This window comes from Rhipicephalus sanguineus, chromosome 6, assembly GCF_013339695.2.
Source record: "Rhipicephalus sanguineus isolate Rsan-2018 chromosome 6, BIME_Rsan_1.4, whole genome shotgun sequence".
In the NCBI taxonomy this organism is placed as follows: domain Eukaryota; kingdom Metazoa; phylum Arthropoda; class Arachnida; order Ixodida; family Ixodidae; genus Rhipicephalus; species Rhipicephalus sanguineus.
In genome coordinates this window covers 162,522,922-162,549,149 of record NC_051181.1, presented here as the reverse complement: position 1 = coordinate 162,549,149, position 26,228 = coordinate 162,522,922, and the positions used below count along the sequence as shown (strand labels likewise).

Genomic DNA, 26,228 nt, shown 5'->3' with positions numbered 1-26,228 from the left:
GGTACGAGCAATTGTCCGCAGAGAGGAACAGAAGAGCAAGACGTAGGAGGTTGTCATCAGCTCTGGGCCTTCAAGCGGATATAAAGGTTACGGCTCCCGTGTATTGGCTTAGGGAGATCGTCGACTCCATGCATATGTGCTCCTCATTCCATTCGTCAATTGTCGTTTCTCCCACTCGTGTACCGACGACATCTCGGTGTCAATGAGACAAGGACGATCCTCCAATGACAGCTGACAGCGGACCACCAGTGTATTACGGAGCAGTTGAGCTGCAGCAGAAGGCTCAGGTTCAGAATACCGCGGAGAAGACCAAGTGGAAGCGCCACACTTGGATTGTACCCCTTGTTCACACGGAGATATGGATGTCAGCTCTGTTGGGAGTTACGCAGACGTTTTTTCCGCTGCTGGTAAGTGCGTATATATCGGGGGAAAGCAACCGAACTGCGCTAACCACTCACAAGACTAGTCACAACACGGTCATATTTAAGTTGTATTTTGGCTTACGCTAATAAGAAGACACCGTATTTCCACACGTCTGCAAGAATTCCTGCAGACGTGTGGAAATACGGTGTCTTCTTATTAGCGTAAGCCAAAATACAACTTAAATATGACCGTGCATTAAGTGAGAATGGCGCTAGCGTAATTATTTTAACAGTCGAATCGCGCATTAGATGATAACCTCGTAAAAACTATAGTCAAGCCAACGTGCTAAAATAATTAACATTTGCAAGTACTGTACTGTATAGCTTATTTGGAAAAGTGTAGCACGTAGTCAAGAGCATCGATTTGCGCCACGCTTCCTTCCTTCAGGCCAAGTTTAGCCACTCAGAAACAGTGCGCAAATTTGACAGTCTATCTTGCTGCCGCACGTTCTTGGGCTGTGTCACCGAAGTAATACGTCTTTGTCACTGCAGTCTCGTTGACTGGCTTGTAAACAACCTTTCTGCTGTCCGACCTAACAGATCGATCATTACGTCACCCACTTCAATTCTTCGGGCATGTTCGCAGCCGAGGACGTTTCCGTAAGCTAGTCGTATTGCTTGTCGTCACACGTTAAAACAGCCTAAGCAGTCCTACACTCTAAGAAGAAGTAGTGGTATTTACTCATTTTGAGGCTGTACACATGCTTGCCGCAGCATGTCGTAATAAACCTATTGTTGGAAGTAAGCGCTGTGTGCTGTCAAGTGTGCCTTTCTTTTCTGTGTTTCCTTTTTACCTGCGCTACAACAAAGTAGAAAATGGTCCTAAAGAATTTCTCTTTGTTGTGCGTTATTTCTGTTTTGCATATACTGCATACATGGATCCATACGCTAACTTGATGTATCGTATTTGTTGCAAGCTTCATTTTACCGCATTTTTTGCTGTCCTAAGTGCTAAAAGACTTCAAATCACCTTACCTTTACGAAAGTTGTCGTAGAGTAGCGGCTAGATCTCACGAACTGAATATTAATCTGAACGCTCCAAAAAGTACCTTGTTTTCAAAAAAAAAAAGAAAAAAAAACATGGCTGATCCCTCCGTCATAGGAATCGGTACAACACGAAAGTGAAACGTGTCCTCGCAGTAGTAGCATTAATAGCATGCATTACTTCACTCTATACCGCTCCAAGAGGTGACACCACCCCTCGAACCAAGAGGCATGTAGTTTCCTATATTTACCAGAAGGAACTCTGGCGCTGCAATCGTTCAGCCATCATGAAAATGATGGGTAGTACATGGATTTACCTAATATTTGTGCTTACGACTTCTAACGCACTTGCCGCTTTGTTTATTGCTGTGTTTTGGCGTTCGTTTCGGATAAAATAATGGACCGTTGTGAACTTCGTGACCCGATTTGAATTGGTGAGCCTAAAAAGGTCAAGTTGGTGAAGTGGAACTGCTGAACGTTTGCTGAACTTCGTCTTGCGACAGAGCGGCTGCAGGCCACGCGGAGCCAAACGAAGCCGAAAGAACGAAGCTTAAGGCATCTTCGACAAATCGCACCGGTGCACACCGGGGCTGCCTGGTACGCCGTTTCGTCCAATAATCATAGCGGCTGGGCGCCCCGGTGCACACCAGTGCGATTTGACTAAGATGGCATTAGACAAATACGTGTACTACCCATCATTCCCATGCTGGATGAAGCGCCTTGCGTTGCAGCTCCCATCGCCAGAGTTCCCTCTTGTGTATTATTAGGAAACTCTATGAAAAGAGCCATGGACAAAGAACAAAGGAAGGAGGGAACATTACGTCACGCGATTGAAGCCTGCCAACACGTGATAAAAACGTCAGAGCGCGCGGTAGGTTTTAGTACTCCCGGTGGCGTTCTGTTTTTGAACCAACTCCGTGAGCCGGCCAGTCAGCGCCGAACAAGCGCGCTTCAGTTAAAAGCTACCGGACACCATATCTCGAACTCTCGGCAAATCTTATTTTTTGCGTGATCTTGAAGCAAAAGGTCACGCGTTGGGCCGATACTGCTGACTTCAAAACGGGTTGGCTTGCCAAGGCTGGCTGCGTGATGTAATTCTTCCTCCTATCTTTTCCTTTCCTCCACGCCAGAGAGAGAGAGCACTGCGAGAGGGATGTGTGAGCGATAAAAGGCGCGTTCGTGAAGCCTCCTGTATGTGTGATCGTGGCGCAGACAACACAGAAAAAAAAAAGTGAGCGTGGCGCAGTGGTTAGAGCGTCCGTCACCTATCGTCGCGGACCGAGAGGTCGTGGGTTCAATATGGAACTTCTTTTAAATGCGAAGCATTTCTTAGCGAACTTCTGCGAGTTTGAGCGTATCTATCTATCTATCTATCTAGCCGCCTACGACTTTGTGCTCTTCTGGCCGTTTTGTTAATCGGATGTATACCAAAATTGGTATGGAATACCATGACCGTATTACGAACATAAATGACAGGTCATAACATGAAAATCATGACATGCATGTCATGAACAGCATGATTTACATTCCACGGCCTTGGGGCTCTTGCGGCCATTCCGTTAATTTCCTATATACCAAAACTAGTATAACGTGACAAGAGTTCATGGCGAACATAATGACAGGTCCTAACGTGCAAATCATGACACGCATGTCATGTGCGGCATGATTTACATGACATGGTCTCGGGGCGCTCGCGGCCGTTTAAATGAATGGATATATGCGAAAACTGGTATGGCGAGACATTTCAACATGACGAACATAACTGACACGTGGTAACATGAAAATCATGACACGCGTGTCATGCACGTCATGATTTACATGCCACGCTCATGACGCACTCGCGGCCGTTTCGTTAGCTTGATATACACCAAAATTAGTATTACGCGATGTGACTGTATGAAGAACATGAATAACAGGTGGTAACATGAAAACCATGACATGCATATCATGTATGTCGTGATTTACATGCCACGCTCATGGTGCATTCGCGGACGTTTCGCTGGCTTGATATACACCAAAATTGGTATTGCGCGATGTGACTCTATGAAGAACATGAATAACAGGTGGTAACATGAAAACCATGACATGCATGTCATGTATGTCATGATTTACATGCCACGCTCATGACGCACTCGCGGCCGTTTCGCTAGGTTGATATACACCAAAATTGGTATTGCGCGACGCGCCTGTATGACGAACGTAAATTAGAGGTGGTAACATGAAAATCATGACACGCGTGTCATGCACGACATAATTTACATGCCACGCTCATGACGCACTCGCGGCCGTTTCGTTAGGTTGATATACACCAAAATTGGTATTGCGCGATGTGACTCTATGAAGAACATGAATAACAGGTGGTAACATGAAAACCATGACATGCATGTCGTGTATGTCATGATTTACATGCCACGCTCATGGTGCATTCGCGGCCGTTTCGCGGGCTCGATATACACCAAAATTGATAATGCACGACGCGACTGTATGACGAACGTAGAATAGAGGTGGTTACATGAAAATCATGACATGCGTGTCATGTGAGACATGATTTACATATGGCACGCTCATGGTGCGCTCGCGGCCGTTTCGCTAGATTGATATGCACCAAAATTGGTATTGCGCGATGTGACTGTATCAAGAACATGAATAACAGGTGGTAACATGAAAACCATGACATGACATGACATGATTTACATGCCACGCTCATGATGCATTCGCGGACGTTTCACTGGCTTGATATACACCAAAATTGGCATTGTGCGATGTGAATGTATGAAGAACATAAATGACAGGTCCTAACATGCAAATTATGTTATGCATGTCATGTACGGTATGACTTACATGACACTGTTATGGTGCGCTTCCGGCCGTTTAGATAACTGGATATATACCAAAATTGGTATTGCATGACAGGAGTGCGTGATGAACATAAATCACCGGTCATGCAGTGTATATACCAGCATATACGTTTCATTGGCATGGTATATACCACATTGTGCAAGCACGCGTGCATGGCAAACATGCGATATATGGCGAACTAGATGCCATGGCATGAATGATTTCATTCGGCTCAAAAATAAACAAAGCGATGTATGCAGCTCTTTGCTGGCTGCTTCGCATTACATCGATTCCCACAGTGCGTGGGATCTGCCGGATTTTTTTTCTTTGCCATCTGATCGTGTGCATTTTACTGACATATTTCCATGACGGAAATACGTCATGAAAGTCTTGGTGGACCCTGGCATAAAACACTTTCGTGTTAAGAAGGAATATTCTGAACCGCCGCGGCGGCCCAATGGCTGTGGTGCTCGTTTGCTGACCCGAAAGACGCGGGCTCGATCCCGGCCGCGGCGGTCGCATTTCGATGGAGGCAAAATGCTAGAGGGCCGTGTACTGTGCGATGTCAATTCCAGTTAAGGAAACCTAGGTGGTCGAAATTTCCGGAACCCTCCATTGCGGTACGTAAAGCCCCAGCTTTATTATCATTGTGGTCATCAAGTTACTGCTTGAACCTTCAAGCGCAATACGACGAAAGCGGAAACGCTATTTACTTTTGTTCTTCAACACGACAGGCGACCAAAAGAGGTGTGCAGGCCTGGAAGTGCGGACTGGTCTTTTCGGTTTTCAAAGCGGCGATGTTTCTCGCTTCGGTCCTGGGAGACAGAATGGTACGGTACCCCTTTTTTTTTTTTTTGCATGCCACCTCACATATCGCATGGTGTTTTTTTTTCTTTTAAATGCGAAGCATTTCTTAGCGAACTTCTGCGACTTTAAGCGTATCTATCTATCTATCTATCTATCTATCTATCTATCTATCTATCTATCTATCTATCTATCTATCTATCTATCTATCTATCTATCTATCTATCTATCTACCTGTCTATCTATCTATCTATCTAGCCGCCTACGACTTTGTGCTCTCCTGGTCGCTTGGTTCATCGAATGTGCACCAAAACTGGTATGGCGTAACATGACTGTATGACGAACATAAATGACAAGTCATAACATGAAAATCATGACACGCATGTCATGTACAGCATGATTTACATGCTATGCTCATGGTGCGCTGGCGGCCGTTTCGCTAGTTTGATATACACCAAAATTGGTATCTTGCGACGTGACTGTGTGACGAACATAAATAACACGAGTTAACATGAAAATCATGACACGCATGTCATGTACAGCATGACTTACGTGCCGCGCTCATGGAGCGCTGGCGGCGGTTTCGCTAGCTTGATCTACCCCGAAATTGGTATTGCGTGACGTGACTGTGTAACGAACACAAATAACACGAGTTAACATGAAAATCATGACACGCATGTCATGTACAGCATGACTTACGTGCCACACTCATGGGGCGCTGGCGGCGGTTTCGCTAGATTTATATACACCAAAATTGGTATCTTGTGACGTGACTGTGTGGCGAACATAAAAACACGAGTTAACATGACAATCATGACTCGCATGTCATGTACAGCATGACTTACGTACCACGCTCATGGGGCGCTGGCGGCGGCTTCGCTAGCTTGATCTACCCCGAAATTGGTATTGCGCGACGTGACTGTGTAGCGAACATAAATAACACGAGTTAACATGAAAATCATGACACGCATGTCATGTACAACATGACTTACGTGCCACGCTCATGGGGCGCTGGCGGCGGTTTCGCTATATTTATATACACCAAAATTGGTATCTTGTGACGTGACTGTGTAACGAACATAAATAACACGAGTTAACATGAAAATCATGACACGCATGTCATGTACAGCATGACTTGCGTGCCACGCTCATGGAGCGCTGGCGGCCATTTCGCTAGCTTGCTCTACCCCGAAATCGGTATTGCGTGACCTGACTGTGTGGCGAACATAAAAACACGAGTTAACATGAAAATCATGACACGCATGTCACGTACAGCATGACTTTCGTGCCACGCTCATGGGGCGCTGGCGGCCGTTTCGCTAGCTTGATCTACCCCGAAATTGGTATTGCGCAACGTGACTATGTGACGAACATAATAACACGAGTTAACATGAAAATAATGACACGCATGTCATGTACAGCATGACTTACGTGCCACGATCATGGCGCGCTGGCGGCCGTTTCGCTAGCTTGATCTACCCCGGAATTGGTTTTGCGCGACGTGACTGTGTGACGAACATAAAAACACGAGTTAACATGAAAATTATCACACGCATGTCATGTACAACATGACTTACGTGCCACGCTCATGGGGTGCTGGCGGCCGTTTCGCTAGCTTGATCTACACCAAAATTAGTATCTTGCGACGTGACTGTGTGAGGAACATATATAACACGAGTTAACATGAAAGTCATGACGCGTATGTCATGTACAGCATGACTTGCGTGCCACGCTCATGGGGCGCTGGCGGCCGTTTCTCTAGCTTGAGCGACCCCGAAGTTGGTATTGCGCGACGTTACTGTGTGACGAACATAAATAATAGGAGTTAACATGAAAACCATGACACGCATTTTCCTCAATGACATACAAGACGATGTATGCAGCTCTTTGCTGGCTGCTTCGCATTGCATCGATTCCCACAATGCGTGGGATCTGCCGGCTTTTTTCTTTTCAGACAATACAATTTATTTTATAAAAATGCTATGACAGTCAGGCCCTTCTTGTCTTCGCAAGGGAACACTACGGCGAGGCGGAAAAAAATTGCCTCACCTAAAGCTACATTCAAATGAGTAATTAACAAAAATTTCTTAATGAACCTTTTAATTATTAGCTTGAGGGCCGTTGTTGATATTGAAGAGTTGTAGGACGCGGCAATTTATGACATGTCTATTTTTTAAAAATTGCAAGAAAATGGACGTAATTTGTGATAATAATCCCCGAAATTCAAGGCCCCGATAGAGTCGATACCAAAACTGAGCGCACAGGGAGCGTAGGAAACCGTCAGCCATATTACAACAGACCGGAAACTCACGTGACGACTTTCTTTTAAAAAGGCGGAACGCAGCAGAACATGGTCAGGAAAAACAGCAAGCCGTCTCAAATACCCAATTGGACCGCTTATTCTTTCCGTTTGGTTTGTGGTGCTTATCCGTTTCTTTGTTAAACTCGAAGGAAGTGCAGAGAACTCGTTCGCTTGTCTGCGAGAAGTAGCGCCGCAGTGGCCTCCGCCTAGTTTAAGCTGTACAGTGAAAGAAAAAGTGGAAATCGCGGTCTTCTTGAGTACAGCCTCCCCACCCCGCGCTTCGACCTTCTTCGCTGTCACGGCCCTTGCGGGACTAATTTTCATGACTGCTGCCCGCTATAGCTGGGGCATAAAGGCCACTTGGGACATGAAGGCTGCTTAGATTTTTTGATGCATCACGTGCATGTCCCTTTTTATGTGCTTTCCACCATGCAGTTTTTTTTTCTGTGTGTTTATGATTGCCGAAAGAAGGAAGGAAAACGGGAGAGAGGAAAGACGGATGTTAACCAGTTTGGCATAACCGGTATGCTACCCTGTACAGGGGAAGCGATGGGGGAGATCGAAAGAAGAGTAAAGAAAGAGAGAAAGAGAGGGGAACACACACGCACACACATAACTATGATTGCCGAATTTACTATAGCTCCTAGAGCATAGCATGATTGCCGAATTTACTATAGCTCTATGCTATGCTCTAGGTCGCAAATTAATCTTGCCTCTTTCAAGTTGTACGTGCTATCAGTCCCAGCTCATTGCTACACAAAATTCCGTCAATAACAACTTTACTTTTTATTGAAGCATTAGTTAACATAATTCGCGTAACGTACAAAGGTTTTCAAATGCTTCAAGTTATGTTGATCGAAAATGGTGCGATGAAGAAGCTCCTACGATCTAACGTACTTAACAGTTTTTTCACCTGGTAATAACTCGTCATGCGCTACGCATTGCTTACGTACGGCACCTTCTGTATGTGACCTGTTTGTACGTTTCACTTCATCTTATTGTAAATATGAACTCTCGCTAATTTAATAATTATGAAATAATAACAAGGTCATATTGCGAATCTTAGATTCATGTGCAAATCACTGAGTGTTCAGCATTTTCCCACTGTTTCAATGTACTTAGACAAAACCATGAATGTTATTCTCACAGCTGCAATGGACGTCACCGCAGGCGTGCTATCTAATCGGACAGACAGGAGCATTTATTTTTTCCGTTTCGGAAGCGTAAGTTTTTCTTGTTTAATTCAAGTTCCTTTACCTCCTTCACTACACGTATAAGTTTACTGCGCATTAATGAATGTATGACTGGGGCTAGTTGGTTCATGTTGACGTTGGGTGTGCTTTGTGTGGGAAGGTTTACTGTGTCGATGGTGATATCATTCCTGTCATTTAAACATGGCAAACAATATTTTTTGTAACTCCATCGTCGGTCGTCAAGCACGCTTAAAACGTACATGAACATATTTTTAGAAAGATGTCGTATTCCATTTACATCTTTCTCTCTGTGACATTTAGACACATAGGTCATGACGGAGCCAGCAGTGGTGTCCCATGAGTTTATAATTGTAAATCGACTGTGCCAACTTTTAGCGAAAACAGTTCATGAGTGTTTTTTTTTTTTTCATAATGATGGCTCTTAAGTAGTATTTGTAGAGTATACTACGGTTCTAGTACGCTCTAGTATTTGTAAATGTAACCGCCGACTAACGTCGTTTCTACGTTCGTGCAGCTCTCTGTATTGGTCGTCAGGAAGCCAGTCGCTGTTCTTGCTGTCCCTCGCCACAGTCCTTCTAGGGGGCTTCTCTGTCGGGCTGTACTTCGTCAGTCTCTTCTCAGTCGTCACGCACAAATTCAGCAAAAACCCTGGACTCATAATCGTAAGTGTTTATGTACCATTGTCATGTTGCGTGGTATAAATCTTGGGCACTATCTCGACTTGGGGAGTAATAGAGAATAACCGAAATGCAGGGTGGTTGCCAGACCAGCAAGACTGTGTTCGCTAACATCTCTGTATGCCAACTGGACTCCGCCAAAAAGAGGCCACACTGCTTTATCGCTTATGGCTAGGGGTGGCATTTACGAAATCTTATTCATTTCGCATTGGAATGACCGACAACGCTCTTTGCGATGCCTGTCGTTACGAGGAGACGCTTCACCACATCCTGTGTGACTGTCCGGCACATAATGTCCAGAGACAGTCACTGGCGTCTGTTCTAGCGCACCTTGACAATATACAAATGTCTGTTGAAACTGTTCTTGCATGTCGTCGACAGAAGTCATCGCAGCTGAATGCGACGAAGACACTTTTGAGGTTTTTGAGAGAAACGGGCTTGGACAAGCGACTGTGACCGTAATGTCGCGTACCACGCAAGAGTGATGGACTCTGACTGACTGTGTGTGTGTGTGTGATGTATTATGCACTGTCCTTCTCTCTCTCTTTCCTCTCCATCTTTAAATCTTCCCCACCCTGTTCTAATGTGCAGGGTAGCAAACCGGTTTTCCTAAACTGGTTAACTTCCCTGCCTTTCCTTCTCTACTATTTCTTCTTGAGCTGTGGAAGAAATGGAGTATTATAGATAAAATAACAATAGAAGAGAGTGTAAGACCATCAGTTACTTCACAAAAAATGCATGAAATTAAGAGAGCAAGCATAATTTGTAGTTATTCGATCAAGATTTCGATAAAAGCAATTGGTGAGGCCATGCACTTTTGGATTCTCGGGGCACTAGATGACAGTGGTACGTGTAACATTGCTGTATTCCAGGAGAAGGATGGGGAGAGAAAATATGTCATGGGACTGCTCGATCTGGGATACGCAGACGACCTCGTCGCGACGAACGACGCTGGTCCAGTATATCGCTGAGGTAGTTAGACGTAAATGCATGTTGCAATACAGACTAAGAACCACTGCACTCAGAGAGCAGCTTGGCGGAGAGGAGTGCATATGACCCACAATAAGACCAGCCTGAGAGAACAAAGGTTGTAGTCGTTGTGGATGCACCTTGTCGATGCTTCTTGTTCACGGTATACGAGAACAAAAGAGCAAATCCACGACATTTTTCAGCTTACGCACGAGTTGTAGTATTGTGTCCATAACGAATGAAACTTCGTGTCCTTAAAAGAGAAAGAAACGTAAGGCCAGCTCCACATCGCGAACACTGTCGAAGCAGCGAAGCTGATGCCCCCTTCATGAGGCTCCTCCTCACCCATATTTGTGCGCCTCTCATTGTTTCACCCTTTCCACCGAGCCTCGACACTCTCCGACGAGCCTAGTCCTCGCCCACCTTGGCGCGACGCAGCCCTTCATCTCCCACCGAGTCCCACTCTCGCCACGCCGCAAGACCCCGTGACCAGCGCTACGCCAACGAACGGGAAGCCTCGGCTAAGAACAGCTTCGCTATGAAAAGTGAGATTCCAGTGGTACTTCGCGAGAGCGTTGTACGCGATCAGCACTGCGAAAACTGGGCTTAGCATCCGGCTGCGTAGTTCAACTTATATATGATTAAGAATTAGCATTTACGATAAAGAAACAAAGCTAGCAAACAACGTACTTTTGGTTTTGGTTTGGCAAACATGTAACTCTTGTCGGATGCAAACCTCGCAGGCCGCGTTGGAAATTTCTTGGGGAATAGGCAACATGATCGGGTCTGCGCTAGGGGGACAGCTGATTGACGTAAGTGTTTCCATTTCACACTATGTGAGATTTTTCGCTATGGTTTTTTATATATTTATGACTGATAAGTGAAACATAGTACGAATTACGTAAAGGGTAAGACGAAAATATACTAATAAACAACAAATTTATGCTTAAAAACTGCGTCCTAACTCATTGTTCAGGAACTCGTTACTCATATTCAACGAATCATAACATTACATTAACGACAATGGATGTATAACAGTATCATTAAGGAGTGTGCAGTGGAAGTCGGGGGTACAGTCGTTAGGCATGACACTGGTAAGCTATCCCAAGAGACGAAAAACCTCATTAAAAAACGTCAAGCTATGAAAGCCTCAAGTGCAACAGACAAAATAGAGCTGGCGGAGCTTTCGAAGCTAATCAATAGGCGTAAAGTAGGCGGACATAAGAAAGTATAATATGGAGAGAATTGAGCATGCTCTAAAGAACGGAAGAAGCCTCAAAGCTATGAAGACAAAACTGTGCATAGGCAAAAATCAGATGTATGCATTAAGGGACAAGGAAGGCAAGGTCACAAACAATATGGATAGAATAGTTGAGGTAGCGGAAGAGTTCTACAGAGATCTGTACAGCAGCCGAGACAGTCAGGATGATAACGTAAGAAGCAGTAATAGCGCAGAGGAATCTGACATCCCACCAGTATTGACAGGAGAAGTAAAGAAAGCCCTAAAGGGAATGCAAAGAGGCAAAGCAGCTGGCGAGGGTCAGGTAACATCAGACCGGTTGAAAGACGGTGGAGAGATTATGTTAGAAAAACTGGCCACCCTGTATACGAAGTGTCTCTCGACGGGGAGGATACCAGAATCTTGGAAGAGTGCCAACATCATCTTGATCCATAAGAAAGGGGACGTCAAGGACCCGAAAAATTACAGGCCCATAAGCTTACTGTCCGTTGTCTACAAGCTATTTACAAAAGTAATTGCTAACAGAATTAATACGACATTAGAGTTCAATCAACCAAGGGACCAGGCAGGATTTCGTACAGGCTTCTCAACAATAGACCATATTCATACTGTCAATCAGGTGATAGAGAAATGCGCGGAATACAACCAACCCTTATACATAGCGTTCATAGATTACGAGAAGGCATTTGATTCGGTGGAGACATCAGCCGTCATGCAGGCACTGCGGAATCAGGGCATCGACGAAGCCTATATGAACATAATGCAAGAAATCTACAGCGGATCCACAGCCACTATAGTCCTCCATAAAGAAAGCGAGAGAATCCCAATAAAGAAGGGCGTACGGCAGAGAGACACGATCTCTCCAATGTTATTCACCGCGTGTTTACAGGAGGTTTTCAGGGCCCTAGATTGGGAAGAAATAGGGATAAGAGTTAATGGAGAGTATCTCAGTAACCTGCGATTCGCTGATGACATTGCATTGATGAGTAACGCGGGAGACGAATTACAGCTCATGATTACTGAACTGGATACGGAAAGTAGAAGAGTAGGTCTGAAAATTAATATGCATAAAACTAAAGTAATGTGGAACAATCTTGGCAGAGAACAGCGCTTTGCGATAGGTGGCGAGACACTGGAAGTTGTAAAGGAGTACGTCTACTTAGGACAGGTAGTAACCGCGGAGCCAAACCATGAAAGTGAAATAACTAGAAGAATAAGGATGGGATGGGGCTCATTCGGCAAGCATTATCAAATCATGAATGGTAATTTACCATTATCACTAAAGAGGAAGGTATATAACAGCTGCATCTTACCGGTACTTACCTACGGAGCAGAAACCTGGAGACTTACCAAGAGGGTTCAACTTAAATTGAGGACGACGCAGCGAGAGATGGAAAGGAAAATGATAGGTGTAACCTTAAGAGACAGGAAGAGAGCAGAGTGGGTCAGGGAACAAACGGGGGTCAAGGACATCATAGTTGAAATCAAGAAGAAGAAATGGATATGGGCCGGGCACGTAGCACGTCGGCAGGATAACCGGTGGTCATTAAGGGTAACTGACTGGATTCCAAGAGATGGCAAACGCGTGAGGGGGAGACAGAAAATTAGGTGGGTAGATGAGATTAAGAAGTTTGTAGGTATAACGTGGCAGCAGAAAGCACAGGACCGGGTTGATTGGCGGAACATGGGAGAGGCCTTTGCCCTGCAGTGGGCGTAGACAGGCTGATGATGATGTATAACAGTAATTCGACACAAAGAAATTATCATCATATTCACACGCGTGCCAGTTTGTCCCACAGTCATATGACACAAAATTATCCCGATTCTGCATTGTTTTCGTAAAATGACATATCTTCCAGTTGCCAGTCATTTCTGAAGAAAGTATGGTGAAAATGGCAAATCGTCAAATATAGTTAAGGCGCATTAGCAACAGAATTGTGTCAGTGTGTCGAAAGAATGCACTTAATTTTTTAAGTATGATGTAAGCGCGAGCGCTAAAACCACTGTTGTTAAATACCTTTTTCTGTGTATGCCACCTGTAGGTCTGGGCCTACCCTCTGCCATTTTTTGTCATGTCAGCGATCCTTATGCTTTCTTTTCCCTGGAATACAAAGCTAGGATCAAAAATTAACAACAGTAAGTAAACCTAACCTTCTTATCCTAACACTATAGGCCGAGTAACCAATACCACCTTGTGCGTTTTATGTGCCGGCCGTGGATATGCGTGCACAAAAGCAAGTGAAAATAAGGGAGATTTTCGAGCGCTCGTTTTTCTTTGCTACACACAGCATTAATTGGAACTAACAAGAAAGCCAAAGAAACATTCCTTGCTCATTGCTTCCCAAAGAAAAGCAAGAAATATACACGGACTGTTTCATCTAACTCTTGAAAAGTATGGAAAAACTCCGTATGCGCTACATGTATGAAATTACCAAGTACTTTCCTACGTTCGTTTCAGATACAGAAAGCGTGCTACGCACAAAGGCTATTAATTAACAAGAAATCATGAACACAAGTCTAAAGTGTTGCTTTGAACGCTATATTTTCAATGGAGAAGTTACAGAAGCTACTGAATGATACTGAAATATATTTTTAACACGAAAGTGTTTTATGCCGGGGTCCACCAAGATTTCAGTTACGTATTCCGTGAAAAAATTTACACAATCAGATGGCAAAGAAAAAAAGTTCTGTCAACGGGCATTGAACCCACGACCGCTCGGTCCTCAACAACAGATGCCGCGCACGCTATCAACTGCGCCACGGTCACTTTTTTTCTTTATTGTAATGTTAATACGTTACATACATATACACATGTGCCACACATCACCCACCAGCATGCGTAAGGCTGGCTGCGCAGACCCTAGAAGCTATACAAACGCGCCTTTTATATCTACCATTCTCCCGGTCGGCGCGGTGGTGCCCTCTGCGAGAGGTAAAGTAAAGTAAGTCGTCATCACTGTTTCATCCGCGATTAGCACCTGCAACGCGTTTCACGTCCGTCCCATTCGGCGCGTTTTCAATAGATCTTCAATTTTGTCAGTGCCTTAATACTGCGAGGTGGCGAATTAGCCAAAGCGTCGTAACAGCGTCGGCCTCGCTCATAGCATTACGCTAATCCAAACCGAAAATAGCTCTGCGACGCGTGCCTGCCTCACCTGGCTGTAACATCGCGTTCCTCGCTAACGTGCTCGCCCCGAGAAAAATCGCGGCCGGGCTACCGGAGCGGCACGACGCGCTTTGCGTTTCCCCCTAGTCCGACCCTCGTGTTCAGTCACATTTTAACATGCCGCGGGATGGCGACCAAGTTCTGCATCCAATATGCGACGCTCTTATGACTATCACACCTCGTTCTCTGATTACGCTTTCACCGTTAACTACTACAGCTACCGCAAGGTTTTGTTTAATCCTTTAACGTGGACGTTCGTCGTCGGGATGGAGATGTACCACCAGTCATCAAAGTGGGTGCATCCACGTTCGATATACATTGTGCAAACTCTCTTATATCAATGTACAGTAAACTTTCAGTTACTTCTGTAAAGGCGCGCTTTACTTTCGTGTTATTCTGATTCCTATGACGGAGGGATCAACCATCTTTTTATTACTATGATCACTGCTATGGTTGAACTTTTTCAGTGCTGCAAACAATGTACGTGACAGCAAATAAGCACCACGTGACATGTGATTTGGCGCAGTGAGTTTAGTCGTTACAGAGCACTTCTATAGTCAAGAACACTGTTTTATTTACATTTAGCACACAGTAATCAGCATCGTGGTAACCCTTCTTTATGTGTATTTCCTGCCGAACACTTATCGTATCTTCTCTAATTTCATTTGTAGTGCCACCTACAGTCGGTGACAAGGTGGACGCTGCAAAACCAAAGTACTCGAATCTGATGCGTGACCCGTTGTTTTTGGCGCACATGGCTACACTGACAACAGTGTGGGTGATGTCAGCTTTTAATGAGCCGACATTGCAGCCGAGCCTGGAAGAGGTGAGCGAACGTGACGTTGCCGATTGCTTAGATTGCTGTTATTTCATTAGCTTACTCAAGACGACCACAAAGGAGACCCGTGCCGTAAAATCTGCCGATTTACGCACTAAACAAGACTTGTTGCAGTCAGTGGTATGAATTGCTGCCTTGTCTTTCTTTTTTTCTTTTGTAAACAGTAGTTATCGGGGGCGCGGAAATGTTATTTGTACGGTTATTTCTAATATTTCTTCCGTCCCCATATATGGGGATGGAAGAAATATTAAAAATAACAATAAAAATATATTTTAATAGAAATATATTTCTATGGGATGAACTTGAGTTTTCGAATAGACGTTGGTCAACGCGACTTATAAACTGCTCTTCATGTATCATCCAACAAACGGCAGGAAGGGGAAGATGGAAGCTTGCGACGGAAAAATCCCTAAACAAGTTCCAGCCGTGAAGAAGACAAGTCCACTTGTCGAAACTTCGGCTCGAGCACCCAGCCACAGTTTACGAATTTTTTCATCTACATGTATCATGTAGTACGTGTAAAAACGATGGGGGCATCACGCTAGTTTTAACAACCATGACCAGCTAGCGCGTCTAGTTCAGATGATTACGTACATACAAACACGCATATTACAAGTAATAGCTAACAAGAACATCATGATAAAGGAAAACACGGCATTATTAAACGTGCCTGCGTTTTGCAGTCCTGTTTTGTGTTTTATGTGGGGCTAGCAGTATCCCCCCCCCCCAATCCGGAAAGTGGCGTCATTGTTTTTATTTTCCTTAGGCAAAGTTCTCCGTGAGAAAATGAGATTGCTGCGCCGATATCAACCAGTGTGTGTGCCTCACATCTTTCGACTTGTACTTTGGTGATGTTAGGTTGATGATAACAAGGTCTGTGGTATTTCAAATGGCACGTAGCTCTAGCCTCGAGAACAGTGAACAGCCTTGCGGCGTAGGGCTTGACCGGCGATGGGTCGATAAGGTGGAAGCGTGGAGATGGAGAACGGCGAGTTCTTGGAAACTCCAACAGTCATAACTCTGTTTTTTTACACAAAGAACGCAGAAAAGACCTAACACGTTGAGTTAGTTATTCAATTATAATTAACTGACCATGCGCAAACACAATATAAATGAGACAAACAGTGTGTTCATAGCAAAACAGCCATTTGGGCTAGTTAGTAATGATTCATCTTAAATTGAAATACTGTGCACTACACAACCGTATTTTAATTTAAGTGGATTATTGAGGTGTGTTATTTAAGTGCTGAATTTAAGTGTCGCAACCGTGACTGGTGTGTGTGTGTGTGTGTGTGTGTGTGTGTGTGTGTGTGTGTGTGTGTGTGTGTGTGTGTGTGTGTGTGTGTGTGTGTGTGTGTGTGTGTGTGTGTGTGTGTGTGTGTGTGTGCGTGCGCGTGCGTGTGTGTGTGTGTGTGTGTGTGTGTGCGCGCGCGTGCGCGTGCGCGTGCGCATGCGTGTGACACCTTCACCATGGTAATGTTATAATATTTATGTATTTACCTTTCATTTCAGTTTCAAACAAGCGTGACTGCCAGAGGAGTCGTCTTTGCTGTGCAGTTCGCGAGTTACGTCTTCGGCTGCACACTTGCTGCTATATTTTGCCACTTACAGGTGAATCTGTTCAGTAATGTATACATCACAGGTCAGCGACTGAAGTATTTGGTTACGCGTCAACAACATTCCATTGATAAGCAGATTAAATACATATAGTCTACATTCACGGCTTAAGCCTGTTTCACCTTGGTGGAACGGGCGGAGGTAACTATCTAATCTTCTTTTCGGAAGCCTCAGCATTACTTTTGCCCGCATTAACAGCTTGAAACTTACTTCATACTCTAGGATAAATCTTCAATTATGTAATTCAAATTGCGATTTCTTAGCACGACAGTGTCAGGCCATACGAAACTTAGCACATCAACCAGAAGGTTCTGAGCTTGTTACCTCTAGCCCATGCGTTTTCTGGGAGGGAGGGGGGGGGGGCGGATCCGGGCGGCTCGCGTCCTTCTGTAGACACCGTATGTCGACAAAAAGAATATACAGTGAAACCTCGGTGATACGATCACAGCTCATACGAATTTCGGGGTGATACGAATTTTTTGTTGGTCCCGGCCAAGGCCCATTGGCCTTTAGTGTAATGAAGTACGGTTGTTGCGAACCGATTTTCACCCAGCGACGTTTGATACGAACGTACGATACCGCCCAGGCACGAAGAGGTGCTGTCCGCGCTGTCGCGGAAGACGCGCCAAGTGCGTGCGAGCGCGGGAACGCAAGCGTGTGCATGCGCGCCGCACCGCCAAATCGTCAGAATCACGGTGTAAGAAAAACACTTTTCTTACGGTCAGAATAAACCTTCAGAGACGCGTCACGGCCTCCGAGATTGGTACGCGAATCTTTGAGGTTCTTATGTGCCTCCGTGTGCCTTCGCGTTTAGATTACAGAGGACATTATAGCACCATGCTTTTTTTTTCTAACGCGTCGACGCGGGCTGCTGTCGTTGTACTGTATTCACACGTGCCTGCCTCGTGCATCAGACATCCCATGAAAGGTGGACGAGGACCGAAAGAAGGCGAGGACGGTCTTGGCGAAGGAGTCAGGCCTCACAACGTCAACATGCGCGACCGTTGAGGTCGCACTTGTGCGGGCACGGCCGTAATTCTGCCAAAAAACGTCCTCAGCACCTCTGCGATAACAAAGTCATAACACAGGACCGTGGTTCTGTAATATTGTGTCCTTGATCCATCGCGTCAAAGCGCTCCTTTTGTTACTTTCGCTGCAGTACTTCGGTGTCGTGCAAAAAAGAAAGCATACTAAAATTTGGAAAGGGCTACTACTGTCGCGGGTCACAACGCACCTGGTTCATTAAATAAATACGCGCGTACGGGCCGTATATTATGGTATGATTGCCGACATCTAAAAACTTAACTGACAATCATTCAAGGTTCTTCCTGACGTTGCCGCGGCCCTGAAAAACAATAAATGAAAATGTACGCCAGCTTTCTTTTGTCGCATGCTAATTTTCCATGCTTTCTCGTGATACGAATTTCGGATGATACGAATATTTTTGGTGGTCCCGTGAGATTCGTATCACCGAGGTTTCACTGTAGACAAGAAAATGAAGACGGCGCAGCTGGCGGAGCAAGCTCACGCGGCGGCGCTTGCCTCGGCGTTGTGTGGTGGCGCTGCTGCAGTACGACGCGGATAACAAACCGGAGAAGGCGAGACTCCTAGATGGCGCAGCGCGTCCACGGCGGAGAAAGAGTTTAAAAAGCAGCGACGGCAGCAATAAGAATACCGACAGCGAAAGCGGGACCGTGCAAAAGCGGAGGATGTGTCGAAAGACCATGAGAGCGAACACGCACGTCACCGTCTGCAGTCGCTCACACCAGCTTAGAAATTCCACAGGCGGGCATTATAAATTGCGCAATACTGGCGTAAAATATTGGGAGTGTAGAAACGGCACAGCGCAACACTGTTTAAAATCACCACGCCTGGTGGAAAGACGTCTTTGCCTCGACCAGCTGAAATGTTCTCAATAAGTGTTTCCATTATACACCGAAGCAGGTCGACTAACTGGAGCTTCCATATTTATTTATTTATTTATTTATTTATTTATTTATTTATTTATTTATTTATTTATTTATTTATTTATAAATAATGCATCCCGTTAGGGCTATGGCAGGAGAGGGTGTACATGCAAGTCAAATAAGTGCGTTATGCAGAGACATGAACATAAACATATCATAATGCAAAGGAACTATACATAGAGAGAGAAAGAGAAAAGCAACAGCTTTAAAAAAACTGTGAAATGGGTAACAAACAAACTTCGGTAGGTAACCGATTCCAATGTTCTGTCATCTGGGAAAAAAGTGCATACGAATGTGTTAGTGCCTGCATGAAAAGGCATTAATAGGGCAGGATGCGAGATTTGACAGAGTTCTTATACGAGTAGAAAAATCTTCACTTCAGAGCTTCTATGTGCCGTCATCTAGCAATAAACTGGAGGTTTAAAGGGACACTAAAGGCAAATAACAATTTATGTCAGAGTGAAAGCCCAATGTATGACAACTTCTAAAACGGCAATATTATCAACAGCAGTGCCCTACTTACCGAGAAATTAAGCTAAATGTATCACATGATGAGCGCCACCAGTGGGACATTTTTGAAGTGATCCCGATGACGTAGGGAAGTCGGCCTACAATAAATCACTAGTAATCAAACCAGCAGCTGTAAAAAAAGAACATTCCGAGCATCAAAAGACGTAATAAAATGCTGTTTGTTCGTTTCCGCTTGATTCATGGAAAACAAAACCTCCGTGGCGTTGCCATGGGGAACGGCGCGCGTGGTTCAAAGGTTCCGTTTTCGCCGAGCTGTGCCTCACCCGTCTCAGTGGTAGTTTCGGGATCGCGTACTGCCGTGCGTGTTTTGCGCGCTCGTGAAAGTCGCTCTGACAGGAAGTTCGACAAAATGCCGCATGCGTGTGATATTGCCGGATGCCCGAATGGTGCACAACGCCAGCGCTGCAGCAAGGAAACCGGTGTGTCTTTTCACTGGGTGCCGCGGAATGAACCCTTACGCTCGAAGTGGCTTAGTGTCATGCCATTGCACCAGTGTGCTAAACAGTCAAAACCTCTGCGTGTGTGCTCGCTGCACTTTCGTACTGAGGATTACGAGACCAACCGCAACTTGGTGACGGCTTTGAATGTGCCCATCCGAGCAAGTCTTTGCCGCAGCGCCGTTGTTGCTACTGTGGGTCCCGCTACTTCCGCTCGGCTGCTACTAGTGTCGGCGGCCGCGCAGTAAAAGCGGGCAACGTTGGGCACGGCAGCAGTGACGTATGAGAGTCGTATTTTCAGGCGGGAGATTTGAAGCGCGCTAACGCGATGCGGACCACTAAAAACGTGATTTTATTTCAAAATAAGCACTTCCTTGGCACAAAAGCAGCGCTACGAGGTTTCTGGACCGCCATTTCAACAATCAACGTCGACTTAATATTTGCCTTTAGTGTCCCTTTAATTCCGAATGTGCACCTCTCGGGAAAAGCCGAGGCCAAAGCGACGGTAAACAAAACGAAAAGGCTTTATTTGACCTACTAAATAAAATTAATTCCGCACAGCTTATACGGTACCATATGGATGAATCAATTTATAATATTTGGTGAATTGTTGTTTTGTATGCCACTTTTAGTGTCCTTTGAGGCATGGTCCGACGGATGTAACCGAGATTTCTTAACGCTTCACTAAAGATGTGATCTATATGTTTCCACTAACACAAAATGGGTGTAAATATGACGTGCAAATATTTGTATTTGAAAACTCTTGTTAGTGGTGCACCGTTGCAAATGTAATCAAGAACTACTCGCCCTTGCTTGCATGATCTTTAGCTTATCTTTAGTCCGGATGAAAGACTTCAATAACTTCTCTGTTAAAAAGTGCCTCGGGGAAAGATATTAATGTGTTAAGATGTGTTAAATGCTATAGGAACATAACTTTACGAATACACTTTGCATCTTCCGTGCTAGGTTTTCTCAATCTTCTTTTTTCCTCCCCCATTTAGGTAATGGCGTTTTATGCCTTCCTCGGACACCTACTTACGTTGACTGCATATTTCATCATAGGACCAGTAATACTGATACGGCTGGAACGGTATGATTCGACTCGCTGCCCATATATTTCCATAACTAGTCCCAGAATTCTGTACCCCACTTATAAATGCTTTATAAAGGCGAATACCATTAGGTGCTTGTACCGGAAGCTTCTTAGATCGCGTACGATTAAAGGTGCAATTAATGGCTACCGACGATGTTGCTTCAGTTAATCATCTCTTCATCAAGCACATCAGCCCACATAGCCACACGAGCCCTCCTGCAGTACTTGAAGGCAACAGAGTTGAGCCACCGCCTGTGAAACGCCGCACTGTGCGTGTGTTGTGAAATGTGTCTCTCTTTCTCACTCTCTCTTTTACTCCCTTATTCCCCTCCCCATGTGTAGGGTAGCCAACTGGACGTGGTCCAGTTAACCTCCCTGCCTTTCCTATATTCCTTCTCCCTCTGTCTTATCAAGAAGTCACAGAGCACTTCGCTCGCGATCGTTCGTTATATGCCCAGCACCAGAATAGCCAATGCTCTTAGGGACAATTCCAGCGTGTGAGCTTTTTTTGTGATACAGGCCATGTTCTGCATAATGTCACTACGCTATTTCCCCCAGTTCTTCATACTATATCTCATTTCTACTATGTAATGAACGAAAGAAGGTAAATATTTCCGAGAGGCTCGTTTTTTTTATTTAGGCACAGCTAAATGAATCCGACATTCAATTAGGCCAATGAAAGTTAAAGGCTACACTACAGTTACAGACAATAACGAATGTCATCTATGCTTTCGCTGGCGTAATTGACTATTGGATTCATTTGGTTCTACTATATAAGTTTTCCTGTCGTCTGGTTGTTTTCTCATGGATAGCTATTGGTACACGGATCACGAATAATTCACTGCGAATAAAAGAAAGTTGATCATCCCAACCTTTCCGGTCATATTTGTTCGCCCTTGCCAACTGCTTTTCGTGCCGAAAATTACAATTTACTTTCCACATAGGAACTTGGGACTCGTTTATGCAGCACAGGTGTTACTAGGAGTGGGAATGTCATCGTTATTTGTCTGTGCGTACCACCAAGCACTCCAGCGAGCCACGTGCGTATTTTAATGGTTATTTCATAGCAATAAAAAATATCAGCGTCTTTGGTCACAAACTAGTAAACCGTGACACCATTTAGTGATTTAGAAAAAGACAGGGGAAATAAATTTATCACGTAAATAAACAAAAACTCAAACGGCAAAAGTCCATCAATTTCTCGTAAACAAAGCGAGAAAAAAAATTGCACATTTCGCAACTTACGCACCTTACGCAACTTACGCAAGATTAACGATGAACTTCAATTAAAAATAAAGAATAGGGGAGTAATCGAATGACCAGTTCTTGTAGTGTGCTCCATATACGATGTCAAGCTGGCTACCAGAATTGCTAGGCCACATTCAGGTGTCCATCTCAGCTAAATGGCACTTTTGGATTTTCAATTTTATCCGAATCGAACCTGCCTTGGATCACATTTTTATCTAGTCTTAAGCACTTACGAACAAATAGAAAACTTTATTTTATAGGTCACTTGTATACCTTGAAATTTGATGTGACCGCCAATGAAATCCAACCTGTTCTCTGACTATTTGATATATTTATGGTTCTATGACGCCCCATTGCTACTGCACCGTTAAAAGAACATTTCTCTGACGTTTTTTAGCCAACTGGGCTATCCGGATGACATTACTACTCATGGATTTGTGTCAAGCACCGTGTTCACATTCATGGTATCAGGGTGAGAAAGTGTTTGATCTCAAGGAGGGACTTTTGTAGTTATGTATGACCACACGAGTGTTATGTCTACAAAAAAAAGGCCTTCTATCGTTATCGCGCTCAAGGATTTTATTAAATAAGAAGTTCGCTAGCTGACCTAATCCAGACTGAGCTCACATAACCTCTCTGTTATGGCCGACCAACATAAGATGTTATAGTTTCTGTTTTTTTTCTTTGCGAAAGTATGAAAATGAACCATGCCGAACTCTTTCATATACCAGGGGCGTAGCCAGGGGGGGGGGGGGGTTCAACCCCCCCCCCCCGAATTTTTTCAATTTTGCTTCGTATATATACACGCACACATACAAACGCACGCACAAATATACATAAAGTATAGTTCAACACCCCCCCCCCCCCCGAAAAAATTTCTGGCTACGCCCCTGCCATATACCCTCGAGTAGACTACACTATTTCTAAAAATATTTCGACAAAACATTTTGTACGCGCTTAATTAACACGTCGTCTAAAGTGATTGCAAGTCTCAATTGATGTCTACTTGGACAAGCGTGAATATCTGCTAACTCTCTAAAATAGTCATTTCACTGACATTTCGAGGGAACTCTTCAACGTACCAACTCTCCTTCGTCGTTTGCTGCAATGCCTAATTGCACGCCTATCTACAGATCCATCGTCACAGATCCCATAGCCGGGAAGCTGCTGGACGCCTATGGTTACAGGAAAGCCACGACTTTCATGTTTTTCCTGCTGCTCACGTTAGTAAGTATAGTTTAACTTATCCTTCATACTGAAAGATAAGTTAAAAAGCTTTATCTAAAATACCTTAAAATGAAACCTCAATTCGGAGGTTGTCATTAAATACATTTAAACGCAGAAATCAAATTTGCCATAAATCACGTGACTGAAGCTATGACGTTTTTCTTTGCATTTAGATTTTTTAAGTCATGTATATATAGCGAAAATAAAAAACCAAACTTTTTATTTAGGTCATGAATTTTTTAATAAAAATGGTTCAAAGCTGTAAAATTTCAAAACAAAACAATGAAGTTATGAGCTCTTTAAGCCGTCCGCGCAGGAAATGTCGCAATTATGTAAAGTTGCAATAATAATACATCTAAAAGAGACGAGAGAGAGAGAGGGATACTAAGGAAAAGAAAGTCACGAAGTCAAAGAGACGCGCTTCCGGTTTGCTACCCTGCACTGGGGGGGGGGGGGGGATGGAGGGATTAAAGGAAGGAAAAGAGAGAACGAAGAGCGGAACTTCATTCGAGAGGCAGAAAAAGTTACTGTAATTTACACCCCCCGAGATACACCGCTAATTTTTGTGTAGGACTTTCGCAAAAACCTTCCAAAACGTTGCAGAGGTGTAAATTTATGTGGCGAATTTGTTCTCTTTAGGCGATCTAGCAGATGTCAGTGATTTACAGGACGGCTTTGTCTGTTTGTGGTGTAAAGTTCAGATGTCTTACCTATTTCGGCCACTTCTGTGCAAGCTACCGGGAGCAATGTAAAAAAAAAAATAAACTTTGTCGTTTCACGTGCCAAGACCACGACGTGATTATGAGGTACACCGTAGCGGGCACAGTGGTGAGACCAGTTTTTACCGCCCGCGCATCTTCACTCTAAGACGACGGGTGTTTTCGCATTTCGTCCCCATCTAAGTGCCGCAGCCGTAAGCAGGAACCGAACCCGCATCCTAGAGCTTAACAGCGCAACGCCAAAGCAGTTAAGCTACCACGGCTGACATGCTGACTCAAAATCTTCTTTCCAAAAGTCACCGCAATTTGCTGCGTAAAATTCAGCGCATTTCATTCAATTTGGCCCAGAGGTTATCTCATAAAAGCATTGCTGCATTTTACGTGTATTTGAATAGTCGATGCACCAATCAACCCTGAGCTGAAGTTTCCTCTTACAAATAAAGTTATCACCCGCTCAGAGCGGGCTGGTGTGATAGTAAGTCACTTTTCCCATTTATTTTCTTCCAGACTCCTGTAACATTTGTTGTGTGGATGTCGTCATCAGTCAAGTCACACTATGAACGAAGGAAAGTAAGAGCAAACGCTAAAGGAATATTTGAATTTACAAGAGCGCATTACAGTAATAAATAAAGTGGAACGAAAAACTGACGCAGAATATGGCAAAATATATTTCTTCTTTTCATGCTATGTTTTAGTACACGAATGTTGATTGGTCTAACGGATAATCGTGTCGTTTCACAGAGCGTGAGGTGATTGACCACTTTCAATGTTACCATTATTTTTCCACCAGCATTCTTACTTGGTTAGGAACACAACCCCACTCTTAAGATTCTGGAGAATTTCCGGCCACGTAGTGATCTGTAATTGGACTTTCTGGAGAGTCCAGTAATATTTTTTTTCAGAGCACAGCTCTTAAGCGGCCATTGCTATATTTTACGTCGTCCTGGTGCGCAACCGTGCGAGCGATTCGCACAGGGGAAGGTGCATGAGGACGAACGGAGAGCGCAGAGGAAATCTATAAAACAAGAAAAATTAAAAGGAATATTATTAGCCATGGTGGGTTTCGAACCTACGTCCCGACGCTCAGAGGCTGAGTGCCGACCCCTGGGCTACGCTTGCAGAACGTGAACGTACCTGAACCATATGAATGCGTTGTACTGCGTGGCGTACAAAACTACTACAAAAAGCGCATTTCATAAGATCGCTTTGTTGCAGAAATTAACGGGCTAGCAGTTGCCCACGCCGGTGGCACCGTTTTTTAGAGCGATAGCTCTACTTCTCCCGGTACAAACCCAGAAATTCCTCGTTGCACGAATCTCGCCTTGAAGCTCAGCCAAGGTCAGCGCCCGCGCAAGACCTTCAACGAAACAGTAATACGGCGCATTCGCGAAAACGAACAGCGGCTAAACGTCAGTCTTCCGTCCCGCCACCTCCAGATGCGCTAGCTGCATTTAAGTTCAATGCAAGTTCACGCCTAGATCGCCGACGGCGCGGAGTATCGTCCGTGTTTTTAAAGACGATAGTCTTTCTTGGGGAACTTAAACGCAGAAATTTTGGTCTGTCTTTCTGTCTGTCTGTCTTTCTGTTTGTCGGCACGTCCCTCGATTCAGCCACTCGGCCAAAGTTGAACCACTTGCCCAAGGGCCAGCCGTCTTGAACTGGTACGGCTGTTCATACTTGTGAACGTTGTCGATCAAAAAGTAAATATCATGCATATCTGAGGTGCAACATCACTAGGTAAGTATTAGGTGGCGTGTTCCTTTAATAGAAAATGCATACATACGTAATTTTAAGGACCCTAGTTTCTTAAGCTGCGCTGAAAATGCATAAGAATGGAAGCTTGAGCGAGTTGGTATGCGTTCATCTTTGTTGAAACAGCGCTCACTAGACGACGACGAAGTAAAAGAAGGCACAGGACAGGCGCTGCCTGTCCTG

The 26,228-nt window shown here is 44.5% G+C and overlaps 1 protein-coding gene across 7 annotated transcripts; it reads left to right on the top strand.

The window, feature by feature from the left end:
- On the top strand, positions 1–24,941 carry LOC119396952 (uncharacterized). 7 transcript variants are annotated; one of them, XM_037664350.2, is made up of 13 exons: positions 4–407; positions 4,979–5,074; positions 8,500–8,573; positions 9,079–9,226; positions 10,954–11,022; positions 13,493–13,586; positions 15,288–15,442; positions 16,967–17,065; positions 21,008–21,096; positions 22,044–22,139; positions 22,745–22,819; positions 23,481–23,574; positions 24,801–24,941. In XM_037664350.2, the coding sequence occupies exons 1-13, from the start codon at positions 225–227 to the stop codon at positions 24,921–24,923; spliced, it is 1,395 nt and encodes a 464-aa protein (XP_037520278.1). In that variant the 5' UTR covers positions 4–224; the 3' UTR covers positions 24,924–24,941. The 7 variants fall into 7 exon arrangements, with proteins under 7 accessions (XP_037520284.1, XP_037520279.1, XP_037520278.1 ...); XM_037664353.2 differs by having other exon boundaries at positions 5–407; positions 23,481–23,570; XM_037664354.2 differs by lacking the exon at positions 4–407 and adding an exon at positions 2,608–2,691.
- Positions 24,942–26,228: the final 1,287 nt, after the last annotated feature.